The sequence below is a fragment of the Talpa europaea genome (assembly GCF_964194135.1).
Source record: "Talpa europaea genome assembly, chromosome: 10".
Taxonomy (NCBI): Eukaryota; Metazoa; Chordata; class Mammalia; order Eulipotyphla; family Talpidae; genus Talpa; species Talpa europaea.
The window spans coordinates 64,913,494-64,926,004 of NC_140077.1; the positions used below are offsets into that span (position 1 = coordinate 64,913,494).

Here is a 12,511-nt window from a genome sequence, read left to right on the forward strand (position 1 = left end):
TAGGGGAGAGAGGGGAGTGCTGCCTCTATGACCCCTCCCACAAGTGGTGAAAACAGCATTTCCACCATACAGAAAAAAGCCAACCAGGTTACAGTTCTCGAATGAACATCAAGCAAGCAGAGAAAGATTTAAGAATGTTTAAATTGAAAATAAAACAAGTTTTTTGGGGGAGTAGTGCAGTAACTAAACAATTATTTCTGAGAAGTATCTTTTCCCTGGAAATTCACTTGGAAGAGGCAGGTATCTGGATGGGAAATTTTGTCAAAGTGAAGTATAGGTGACAGAAGATGGCCTTAACACAGAAACTTTAATAGGTACACATCTTGTTACAGTGGGGAGGATGCAAAGGGATGGCTGCCAGACACATTCTTCCCTTCAGTATTCTTCCCCTTCTTCGGCCTCTGCTTCCACAGAATCGACGCCCACCTCTTCATAATCTTTCTCCAGAGCTGCCAGGTCCTCCCGGGCCTCGGAAAACTCCCCTTCCTCCATGCCTTCTCCCACGTACCAGTGCACAAAGGCTCGCTTGGCATACATGAGATCAAACTTGTGGTCCAGGCGGGCCCAGGCCTCAGCGATGGCAGTGGTGTTGCTCAGCATGCACACAGCCCGCTGCACCTTGGCCAGGTCTCCCCCAGGGACAACGGTGGGGGGCTGGTAGTTGATGCCCACCTGCCGGAGAAAAGAACGTAAGAGTGAAGTTTATGTTGTGGCCTCAGAAGTGGTGGCTTATTTTTAAAAACAAGCTGTGAACCAAGATTAAATGATGCCCTTAGAAACTGGTATTTATTTTTTGGTAGTACCTATTAACGTTTAATATCCTTTGACCTCTGTTTTCACTTTTGGAATTTACCCAATTAAGAGCACAAAGCTACATGTATAAAGATTTTTATGTATTTAGGTTAAAACATTGAAATGGCAAAAATGGAAACAAGTATCCATCGTGGGAGCTAGTTAAATTATACACCTACACAATGAAACACTATATGTGTGACCATGCAAAAGAACAGGAAATCTATCTAGTATATGTTCAAAGGATACTGTATACTTAAAAAGAAAAGCTAGCTGAGTTCTATGTGAAGATTTACATTTAAAAACATCTGTAGAGTAGCAAAGAGTAGAGAGCCTCAGGGAGACGGACAAACATCTGGGAGTGCACTGAGTCTCTTGCTCTCTTTCCTTTGGAGTAGATAGCCATTAGCAAGAGTCAGGCACACAGGCAGCCCCCAGAAGAGTTGGGAGGGGCAGAAAGAAGGAGAGGGGTTTCTCACCCTGCCCTCCCACAGCTCTAAAGCCAGGCCAGCTGGCTTCTCCCATTGGGAGTGCTGCCAGCTCCCTCTTCTCTTTGGCCACCTGTGCACACTGATTGCAGTCTGTCACCTTCATGAAAGGCGTGTGCATCCTTTGCTCATCTTGCTGGCCTCTTTCGGTCAATATCATCCATAAAACAAGCAGCACAATATACCATGAATATGTACAGAGTATCTCTTTAAGCACAAACACCCCGGGGGAAGGGGAAGAGGCTTTTAGTTTTCCAGTCTTTTACCTTCAATGCTATCCCCGAGCAAATAGATGGGGAAGTCACACTAGGAGAAGTGAAAATTCAACATGGTCCTCCAGGCTGGGCTGTCTGCTGTGGGGACAGTAGAAACGGCAATTTCACTGTCTCCAACAGAGCGGCCTCCCTACTGGCTCAGAAGCACAAGAGACTCAGGAGAGGAGACCTGGACACAAGGCACAGCACCTCTCACAGTACTTCCTACAGGCTGTTGGGATGTCTTAACCTTCCAGAGGTTAACTGTGACCGAGAAAATTTCCTCTGCTTAAGTCAAGAGCACGATAACTAGACATAGGGAATGAAGGTTTCAATTCCAACCAATAACCTATAATGTTTACAAATGTAAGATTTAATGGATGTTCACAAAGCTGGTGAAAACTGTCGTGCATTTTACACTTTTCTAAGTCACTTTAAATTTGTCAATCTGATCCATCAAGATGTCTTAAAATGGGGCCGACTAAGGGCCAGATGGGCTTAAAAATTTTTGTGTAGTCAGAGGTAGAGTCATTCCAAATGGGAAAAAGACTCACAATTTCTGCTGCTTCTCTTTTCATCTGGAATTATAACTGGGTTTGTTTTTTTTTTTAAAAAAACTCCTTAGACACTCACTAGCCTTTAATGTGGTGAGTCACACCTTTGTTCAAAAACAAAAAATAAGGCACAAAGTTAACAAACCCAGGCACAGTGGGGCACTTCACTGGTAATAATAGGCCCAGGCTGGATATTCTATTATTTGGCGTCTAAGTACATATGCGGCTTTCCTCTGGTAGACATTTCATTCTGTCACTAAACATGCTTGAAGGAGCCACCTAATTACAAAGTGATTTTGCATTTGAGGCAGTATTCCCAGTCTGGTTTGGAGGACGGCAGTGAACCATCCTTTGCCACCACCACCACCTCAACAGCAGAATGAATTTAAAATTCTATTTACAGGAATGTAGATGCTGCCTAAAATGCAATGACAATTGACTTAAGTTAAGAAACACTATTTCTAATATACTAAACATACCACAGAGCTCACAAACTTTTTAGTTTGTGAGAAATGTAGATAGACTGCTTTACAGTAGACCCTCCCTTAATGCTTTCCTATCATTGTGCCCGTGAAATTTTTATATACAAAAGCTCTTTCAGTCTGTTTCCACATCATAAAATATTAGTATGTCCCATGGATATTTCAAAGTGGTTGTAAGCAACAGGGCACATAAAACACTTTGAAGAATAAGGCACTTAGCAAATTAATTACTAAGGTTATTCCTCCTGCACTGAGCTGACATGGAAAAACAGGTATTCTCCGCAAAGGGGAAGCCTTCTATTGCAGGTCTGCTGCTTGCCAACAGGGAAAACCCCCCAATGTCACCCAGTCCTACCTTAAACCCAGTTGGGCACCAGTCCACAAACTGGATGGTGCGCTTGGTCTTGATGGTGGCGATGGCCGCGTTGACGTCTTTGGGAACCACGTCACCCCTGTACAACATGCAGCAGGCCATGTACTTGCCATGGCGAGGGTCACATTTGACCATTTGGTTGGCCGGCTCGAAGCAGGCATTGGTGATCTCAGCCACAGACAGCTGCTCGTGATAGGCCTTCTCTGCTGAGATGACTGGGGCATAGGTGGCCAGGGGAAAGTGGATGCGAGGGTATGGGACCAGGTTGGTCTGGAATTCCGTCAAGTCCACGTTCAAGGCCCCATCGAAGCGCAGGGAAGCTGTGATGGAGGACACGATCTGCCCGATCAGACGATTGAGGTTGGTGTAGGTGGGCCGTTCGATGTCCAGGTTGCGCCGACATATGTCATAGATGGCTTCGTTGTCCACCATGAAGGCACAGTCGGAATGCTCCAGGGTCGTGTGGGTGGTCAGGATGGAGTTGTAGGGCTCCACCACGGCCGTGGACACCTGGGGGGCCGGGTAAATGGCAAATTCCAGCTTGGACTTCTTGCCATAGTCCACCGACAGCCGCTCCATGAGCAGAGATGCAAACCCGGAGCCGGTGCCGCCCCCGAAGCTGTGGAAGATGAGGAAGCCCTGCAGCCCCGTGCACAGGTCCGCCTGAGAGCAAACGAGACCCGGGTCAACGCCTGCAGCAGCCACACCACCATCCCCAAACATTCCTTGGCACGTGTCTATGGACTCAAATCATCCTTGGTGAATGTGCATCATGCTCAGACGCTAAACAACTGTGGACACACTGTGGTCACACTGCAGTGCCAGGATGTGGACTCACCATTCTGACTTGGGTTTGGTCAAAATGACCTGCTGGTCTCCACCTCAGGCCCACCCTTCTGTCCAGGACAACGTCCCCGGGAAGCCTTCCCCGCGTTCTCACCAGTTTGCGGATCCTGTCCAGGACCAGGTCGACAATCTCCTTGCCGATGGTGTAATGGCCTCTGGCGTAATTATTGGCTGCATCTTCCTTCCCGGTGATCAGCTGCTCGGGGTGGAAGAGCTGCCTGTAGGTCCCTGTGCGCACTTCATCTGCAGAGAGGACACAGGTGCTGCCATCTTTGAGGCCCACGGTGAGCCCATCAGGGCAGAGGTTCGCAAGCACGTCTCTTCTACTAGGCATGTGTTGTTCTGTCAGCTCAGGGTACAAATGCCAGCTCCACCAGTTCCCAAGAAGGGAAACAGCTCTCACACCCCCAGGCCCCTTATATACTACACAGCCACCAGGTCAGCAGCATGACTTCTGCCAGTCAGTCCCATTTGTCACCCTAAAGCCTGGGAGACAAAGGCCACATAGGGTGCCCTTTCTGTCACTTCCCGAGGGGCCACTGAAAGGACTTGCTCGCTCTCTCTCTGCAGCTCTCCTTGGCCTTCTAATCTACTACTGGCCTTCTAACCTGGAAGAACACTATGAATGTTCTCCACGTAACTTTCTATGTCTCATACACGGGTCAAGACTCTTGTGCACCAGCAGGACAGAGAGCATGGCATTAAGCAGGGACCAGCGAGTGCCCACGTTCCCCGCAGGCAGAGTCTACATCCCCACCTGACCAGGGCTGAGGCAGCCACCAGTTGGTCCCTCATCAGCCATCCTGCTGCTGACAAAGCAGCCTTTTGCTCTACTTGAGGATTTTCTAAATCAGGAGCCAGCGCCCCACATTCACTCAAGGAAACTTTGCCATTTCTCACCTAACATGGCTGAGGGCGTTCGCTTGTATGTCCTAGCCTTTCTGCAGAGGGATTGAAAGGAGCAGAAAGCTGTCTAAGTGTCTGAGTACCTACCAACCACGGTGGGCTCCAGGTCCACAAACACTGCTCTGGGCACGTGCTTGCCAGCTCCCGTCTCGCTGAAGAACGTGTTGAATGAGTCATCCCCACCACCGATGGTTTTGTCACTTGGCATCTGACCGTCGGGCTGAATCCCATGTTCAAGGCAGTACAATTCCCAGCAGGCATTGCCGATCTGGACACCTGCCTGCCCCACGTGGATAGAGATGCACTCGCGCTGGGAACCAGAACATAAACGTGAGACCCACTTGTCTTCAGGGCCGGTGACACTATATGGCATGCAAAACATAATGTAATCTTTGTGTGCTTCAGTGCTAGGGCTCTCAAACTTATTACCTATGATTCTTAAGTGAATCTTCTACCTTTGTGAATCCAGAGGAAGAGCTGACCTTGCTCTGTGAGACAGCAATTTGTGATGTTAAACTTACTCAGACCCACCGTAGGTAAGAAATGCTAAGTTCCTCAAACCCTAACCTTTTGCTACAATACAAAATTAGGTTATTTTAAACCTTGAAAGCCCATTATTTTCAATAGTAAACTTCACATTATGGCTTTCGCAGCAATTATCTGAGGAATATAACAGGTCTGATTGTGTCCTGACTTAAGGATAAACTGAAAGGTAGTAAGTCAAGGGAGGAAAGAGAGACTAGGATACAGGTAGCCATGGCCCGAGTGCTGGCGGTTACTGTGCTCTCGCCTCCCTCCTGCTCCTCTGTATCTGCCCTCACTTGTCTCCCATCCCGCTCTAAGCTCCACGAGGCTGACCCCTACGGGCCGGCCGTACCAAAGGGCTGCCTGTCCTCTGGCTTCTGGTTGGTTTGGCCAGGGTCAAGCAGCTAGACTGGGAAGTTAGAGGGAGGTGCGGTCAGGGTGCTTGCTCCCTGGCTCCCTCTCTGCCAGACTGCCATGTGCTGCATGAGGCGTTTATCAAGGCCACAACTTTCGGCAGTAACTCTCTTCATAAAGCTGCCTGGTTCACTCTAGTATCCATTTCCTCCCCACACCCTTGCCTTCAAACCTAGGAGTTAATGGTGCCTACACATCGCAAATGGTGGGAAACTGCTCTGTACTTTGGTAATTCCTTTAAGTCCTACCCCTATCCTCAGAAAGAGTATCTTTTCTTGATACCCATTAGTTTCCTGTCAGAAGCCTAACTACACAGTCACTAAATCACTCGTTCCATTTTAAACATATCATGCTGGGGCTCCCCAGTGGTGCAGTGGTTGACCGCTGGGTTGCGAAGCTGCCCGCGGCCTCTGCGGCACCGGTTCGATCCCCGGCTGCTCCCCGGCCACTGGAGGAGGGTCCCACATGGTGCGCAGACCCCTCCTGCCGCCCGCTGCTCCCCTCAGCAGTGTACTTTGGTCCTTCTGCCTGCTCTGCTTCCCGCTCTGGCTCTGGTGAATTCTCTCACCCTCCCGCGCTTCTGACTGTACCCAGTGCATGTATAAACAAACAAACAAACAAACAAACAAACAAATAAATAAATAAAACATGCCTCTATTAAAAAAAATTAAAAAAAAACATAAACATATCATGCTCACAACTATATGAGATCAAATGAAACTGAGGTGTCCGTCCACTTTAAATTCCAATGTACACCTTCCAGTCCCGTTTTCTATCACGCAAGTATCAAATCTCAGAATTATCAAGGGCATCAAAGATCAATGCAATGAAGCAAACGCTCCACCACAGCCCAAAAGGGAGCATTCAGTTCTAGAAAGAACACTGACAGGGAACTCATTCACCCAGAGGAGGAATTCATTAACACTTTAGAATCCACCCATCCGCATCATTTCAGCGAGATTATTCATTCGCTTTACTTAGTTAGATGCAGATACTCAAGTTCACAAGATGCCTGACTTGGCATTCTACTCATTCAGCCCCCACAAGATCAGTGCAAGCTCTGTGACCTGGGCAAACCACACAATTTCTTTCTTTACAAAATAAGGACCGGGGAGCTGAGTTGTCCACAAGGCCATTTGAATCTGAGTTCATAAAACTAACCAAACCAATCAGGGAGATCATTCCTAACTCGCAATAGAAAGCCACGAGAAATTCTCGTTGCCATTTCACCCGAAGCATTGAAATTCCTATTTCTTTACTCAGCTGTCTTTCCTGAAGAAAATTATCTGAAACTTCCTCTGTTCTTTTCCCACTCCACACCAACTCGTCTCTTCAGTCTTGGTAGATGCCACTGTATCCTACCCACCCAGATATCTCAACTTCCTGCCACCGAACAGACCTTTCTGCTCCTGTCCTTCCTTTCCAACCACGCCAGGCCTCTTCCTGCCAATGAACCTCTGCTTCTGCTGACCGCCGCCCCAGCAGAGTATCTAGACCTTTTCAGAATACACGGAGATAGAAGCAACTTCCCAGGAGGACAACGAGGGTTCGAGCCCTTCCAGTTTGCACGGGTGGTGGGTCATCAAAGATGGCGAGAGTGCTGGCGTCTGAGCTCGAACTGCACCGGCGGCCAGCACATTGTTCACAAGCACCGACAGACAGACAAAATTTAGGGTAAGGATGGCCTTGCTGGAACAACGAAAAGACGACGTTCAGTCAATCTCTACCCTGACAGAACGGGAAGACACGTTCCGTTTGAGCGCCCGGCTGAACTGGCCGCTCTCTTCCGAGGAAAGCTACTTTTACTTGAAAGAAGTGAGAAACCTTGGGCTACTCAGTCTTGGGTCATTTCTTCTGTCCACATGCGTGGCTCTAGAGTGAATAGGTACTTTTAAAGTTTCCGTGTTCATTTCAAACATGACAAGTTCCAGGGACAGAACCCCCAGAAACAGAAACAGAATCTCTTCGGGCTCCCGGGTAATTTCTAGCGCAGCGGTGCCGGCCGCCTCTGGTCTTCGGAACCCGGCGAGGTGGCGCCTTCTCAGCGGCTCCGCCACGGCCGAGAAGGAGCCGCGGCCGCCCGGGCCCACGCCCGCCCCGGGCCCTGGTCTCCGCCACGCTCGGGGCCGCCACCGCCCTCGGCGCCCACAAGCCCAGGGACGAGGCAGGGGCCGGGGCCCAGGCCTCCCGCGGGCCTCCGGCCTCTCCCCGGCGCCCGAGCCCCGCGGGCCTTCTCACAGAGCGGCTTCGCCCACCTCCACGCCCCACCCCGCCCACCCCGGGCCAGGGCGCCCACCCCGCGCGGCCCTGCGGCCCTACCATGCTGAGCGGTGCCGCCGCCGCAGCTCGACTCCAACCGCCCGGCCTGCCGCGCGCCCAACGAACTCGGCCGCTGCGCACGGGCGCGCAGGGAATTGGTCCGCCAGCGCCTCGACAGCCATTGGTCCGCAGAGCCCAGGGGCGGGCCGAGTCCCAGAACCCCACTTCCCATTGGTCCTTGCTTAACTCGTGTACTGTGGCGCTTTCTGGTTGGATGCGAGTTTTGGCGGGAAGGCTGCACAGTCCTCGAGCGCGCAGTGAGGGCTGGAGCCTCCGAGGCGTTTTTGGGCTTTAGGTTGGCGCCTCCACCGCCACGCCTGGGACGTTCCCAACTGCGTGAGCCCCTAGCCTGAGAATGAGTTGACTACGACCTCATGCTGCTATCCCTTTTGGCTCCCCGCACCGGTTCCGTTTTTTTCAAAGCGGACTGCCTGCGAGAGGCTTGTTCACCATCTCTCCAAAGTGGCCTCCCTCTTTCTTTTCCACCCGCTGCCAGTGCAGAAAGGCTCTTCCCGTGTAGCACCCGGCGACCGGGCCGGATTCACCTGCTTTTAAAGGAGAAAGGGGCTTCTGGGGACAAAGGAGAAGGAGGGTACAACCCTGCTCTTCTCCCTCCCTGGGTTGGGGTGCAAAGTCCATTTTGGAGGACTTTGGAACAATCATGGGGCTCTTCCGTTCCGTAAAGATCAACTTAACTTTCTTTAGGCTCCAACATGCATTTCCTTCTGAGAAAGGCAAGGGAGGGCCTCCCTGGTGGCGCAGGCGGTTGAGTGAAGCGCTGTGAAGCTGTCCGCAGCCTCTGCAGTGCTGGTTCGATCCCCGCCGGTCGTGGAGATACCCACATGGCGCGGCAGACCTCTCCTGTCTCCCCCACTGCTCCCCTCAGCAGTGTGTTTCGGTCGGTCTGCCTGTTCTGTTCCCCATTCTGTCTCTGGTGAATCCTCTCACCCTCCTGCACATCTGGCCTGTACCCCCATTCTTTGTAAAATAAATAAATAAATAAATAACTCTTAAAAAAAAAAAAAAGAAAGGCAAGGGAGAAGGAATCCATGGGTACCTCCAGTTCATCACTAGAAAGTGGCACCCCATGTGGCGACTCCCTAGAAGGTGTTGAGCAGACCCTTCCCCTCCTTGCAAGAGAGTGGATCCTGCCCCTGTGATGGGACTCATCACATAGAGGAGTTGGAATATTTTATAGGCCTTGGTGAGCCTCTAAAGGCACAACCACATCTGTACTTAGAAAGATGCCCTTTGCAGCAGGGAGGAGGGAGGACAACAGAGTTATGGAAACCAAAAGAAACCCTGTTTGCCTCTTCTCCCCAGGAGGGTGAAGCCTTCCCTCCTACTCAGCTGTTTGCCATAATAAAAGACCACAGACCAGGTGACTTAAGCAACAGTGTATTTTCTCACAGTTCTAGAGGCTAGAAGTCCCAGTGTAACCGGAAGATCAGAGTTTGGGCCACCTGTCACCACTAAATGCCAATGCAGAAGAGACAGAAATAGAGTGAGCTCTAAAGTGTGCTTTAATCAGGTAGCCATCAATCTGGAAGATTGGGGGGTGGCTAACACCCTATAGGGTAAGTAAAGTATCAGGCTTTTCTGTCCTCCCACCATTTGGATGGATGATGGATCCCTGTGGTCCTGAATGCATGCCTGAAGGGCACCTGAGGTGGGGTGTGGGCATGAATAGATGGGTACACCCGAGCTGAGAGACTGGGCTTATAAGGGCGGCATCACGGGGACACCAGGAGAGAAGAAAGAGAACGACCAGAGAGAGGAACAACTGAGAGAGCAGCCCCAGCAGAGAAGCAGAGGTCACGAGAGAACGCCGGAGAGCCCAGAAAGAGGGACGATTTGCCGGGGGCTGGGAGGCCCGCCAGCCCCCCTGCCTGCCATGTACCTGGTAAACTCAATAAAAGCCTGAAAAGGCCACTGAGGGCTCCTGGGACTCTCCTTCGCCTGCCTGCTCCCATCATAGAGATGCTGCTCCGTGTCCCATCCTGCCGCTACACACCCTAAAGAAAGTGCCTTAACCTTTCATTTCCAGCTGCCTTTTAGTGAGTTGAACAAAGACAGTTCAGCAGTAAGCAGGCCTTCACTGCTGCCAGGAGATTGTGATGTCCAGCCCCGGAGCTCCTGGTCACCTGGCCTCATGCTCGTCCCGCCGTGCTGAGGCTGGTCTGCAGCGAGCACTGGCTCCCTGCCCTCCTCCAGATGTGTCCTCGGGCTGGAAAATTCACTCAGGACAGACAGGCCATAAACAACACGTATGTGCAGATTCCCTACTATAGCAGCTTAGTGTCTCACCCGATCTCCTCCCCCTCCATAGCCCCTATTACCAGCTCAAGGTCTGTGAGGGTCGATGTCTATTGAGGTCTCTCTTCCTGGCTTCCAGAGGGTTTCCTTCTTGTATCCTCATGTGGGGCGTGGGTGGAAAGAACAAGCTGTCTGGTGCCTCTTCTCATAAAGCTATGAGACCTATCCCATCCCAGCTCACCTGTACGACCTCATTCAACCTTAATCATTCCCTCTCCAGCACCTCAGAGAGTCTCTTTCACATCCAGAGTGGCCCCCCAGAACTTTCTTTCCTTGCTCTTTCACTAATCAATAAATGCTGGAGGTTAGGATTCCAATATCTCCTGGAGGTTAGGATTTCAACGCATGAATTGGGGGACTGACACAATTCAGTCTATATCACCCTCCTTCCTCGGGGCTCTATCTATACCTTGCACTTATCATTGTAACCTTACCTGTATCATGTTGTGGTTTTAATTACTAGTCAGTCAGGAAGAGTCCCAGGACACATATAGGACAGAACTCAAGAACCAGATTTTTCTGTTCCCATGGGCTTGTAAACAAGAGACGAAGCACCTGATGACTCCAGGCCTCACACTTGTTGCCATAAATATTCTTGGCTCATTGTTTTTTAAAACCATTTCTAGGTGGTCTTTTCACAGCTTATTGAGTTTACTGCTATTAGAAGAAAAGGGAGTTACAGATTCAGAAGAGGATCCCAGAGCTTGAGACCAGACCAGTTCAGACTGGAGCTGTGGGCACACGGCCTCTGTGAAATGTTCACCTTGAAGATGCAGACCTCCAAGCTACAGCTGATTGGTGCTCCCTACTAGCAACAACAAATGGACGTTAGCCAGGTCCACTCTCCTTGCTGTCTCAGCCAATAAAATTGAATTCCTTTGTTCTTATACTTTTATCTGGCAGAGTGAGGGGTAACCCAGGATCCTCAAACCTGCCTGCTCTAAATAGGTTCTGCATCTGCTGCATCAAGACAAAGGATACTCTAGTGTGTAAGACCTTTAATGAAAAGAACTTTTAGGCCTCCCTGGTGGTGCAAGGGGTTGGGCACCGCACTGTGAAGCAATCCGCAGCCTTTGCAGCATGAGTTCCAACTCCGGCCGGCCAGGGAGAAACCACACGGTGGGGCAGACCTCTCCTGTCTTGCCCACTGCTCCCCTCAGCAGGGTGTTTCAGTCAGTCTGCCTGTTCTGTTCCCTACTCTGTCTCTGGTGAACCCTCTCACCCCCACACCTCTGGCCTGTACCCTAGCTCTTGTATGCATAAGTAGGTGGATCTTGGGGGGGAAAAAGGAATAAATTATTAAAAAAAAGAACTTTTAATACAATTAGTGTGCAATATAGACAATTCGTGCGCAGAGAAGAGAAAGAATATAGTTAAAATAGTTTCCATTTAAACATCCAGTTACCCATCCCTGCATGGGTGAATGTCCAGCCAAACAGGGTTGGCCCAAAGCAGGGTCACTGAGGTCTGAAAGTTTGCCATAAGTCTAAAGCACCTTCTGGGGGGGAGCCATGAAAAAGGGGCAGAAGGGACCAGGAAAGTCTGGAAGGAAAAGGGCAAAATCAAAATACAAGTCAAGATAAAGGCTGCCATTGTCAGTCCCCCCATGGGTTCCTCACCCATGTCTCTTTCAAGTGTCTCTTTTCACGTCTCCAAGTCCCAGGCACTGTCCAAGGCCAAGAAGCAAGCACGGCTTCACATGTCTTTCCTCCAGCTTTCTTTCTCCATCTCTCTCTGCTTCTTCTCTTTCCTCCAGCCCTTTCCCCAGTCATTTCTAGTTTACCACCTTGCCCAGCTCCGCCCTTCCTTAGGGTGGGGCAGAGAACCTGGAATCTTCCCTTTCCCTGGGGATTACACTGTTACAACACCCCAGCTCCCAAACCTGTGCAGACCCCTAGCTCAGGCTCTTCGGAGAGTCTCTTTCACCTCCAGAGAGGCCACCCCCGCCCCAGAACTTTCCTTGCTCTTTCACTAAGCAATAAATGCTGAGTCTTTGCCTGCCCTCACCAATGTCTGTGAGATCCACTTTTCAGTCTTGACCACAGAGTCTCAAATGGCCCCTAAGTCCATCCCTCTGATTTCCAGTGGGTGGAGCAGTGGGCAGTGACTGGTTTGCCAGCCTGTGTTGTTGGAGGACGAGATCGGAACTAGGGGCCCTGGGCCTGCTCCCTTGTCTGGTGACACTATTAATTTTTCTGATTATAAAAGTAACACTCAAAGTAAAAAATGTAGAAAATACATA

The 12,511-nt window shown here is 50.4% G+C and overlaps 1 protein-coding gene across 1 annotated transcript; it reads right to left on the reverse strand.

The window, feature by feature from the left end:
- Positions 1 to 375: 375 nt before the first annotated feature.
- LOC311178651 (tubulin alpha-3 chain) lies at positions 376 to 5,111 on the reverse strand (the record flags this gene model as incomplete). The annotated part of the gene is made up of 4 exons (XM_084245390.1): positions 4,783 to 5,111; positions 3,884 to 4,032; positions 2,926 to 3,606; positions 376 to 672 (listed from the first exon to the last, which is right to left on the reverse strand). Exons 1-4 carry the CDS (start codon positions 5,075 to 5,077, stop codon positions 376 to 378), a joined length of 1,422 nt encoding a protein of 473 aa, XP_084101516.1. The 5' UTR covers positions 5,078 to 5,111.
- Between the last annotated feature and the right edge of the window lie 7,400 nt (positions 5,112 to 12,511).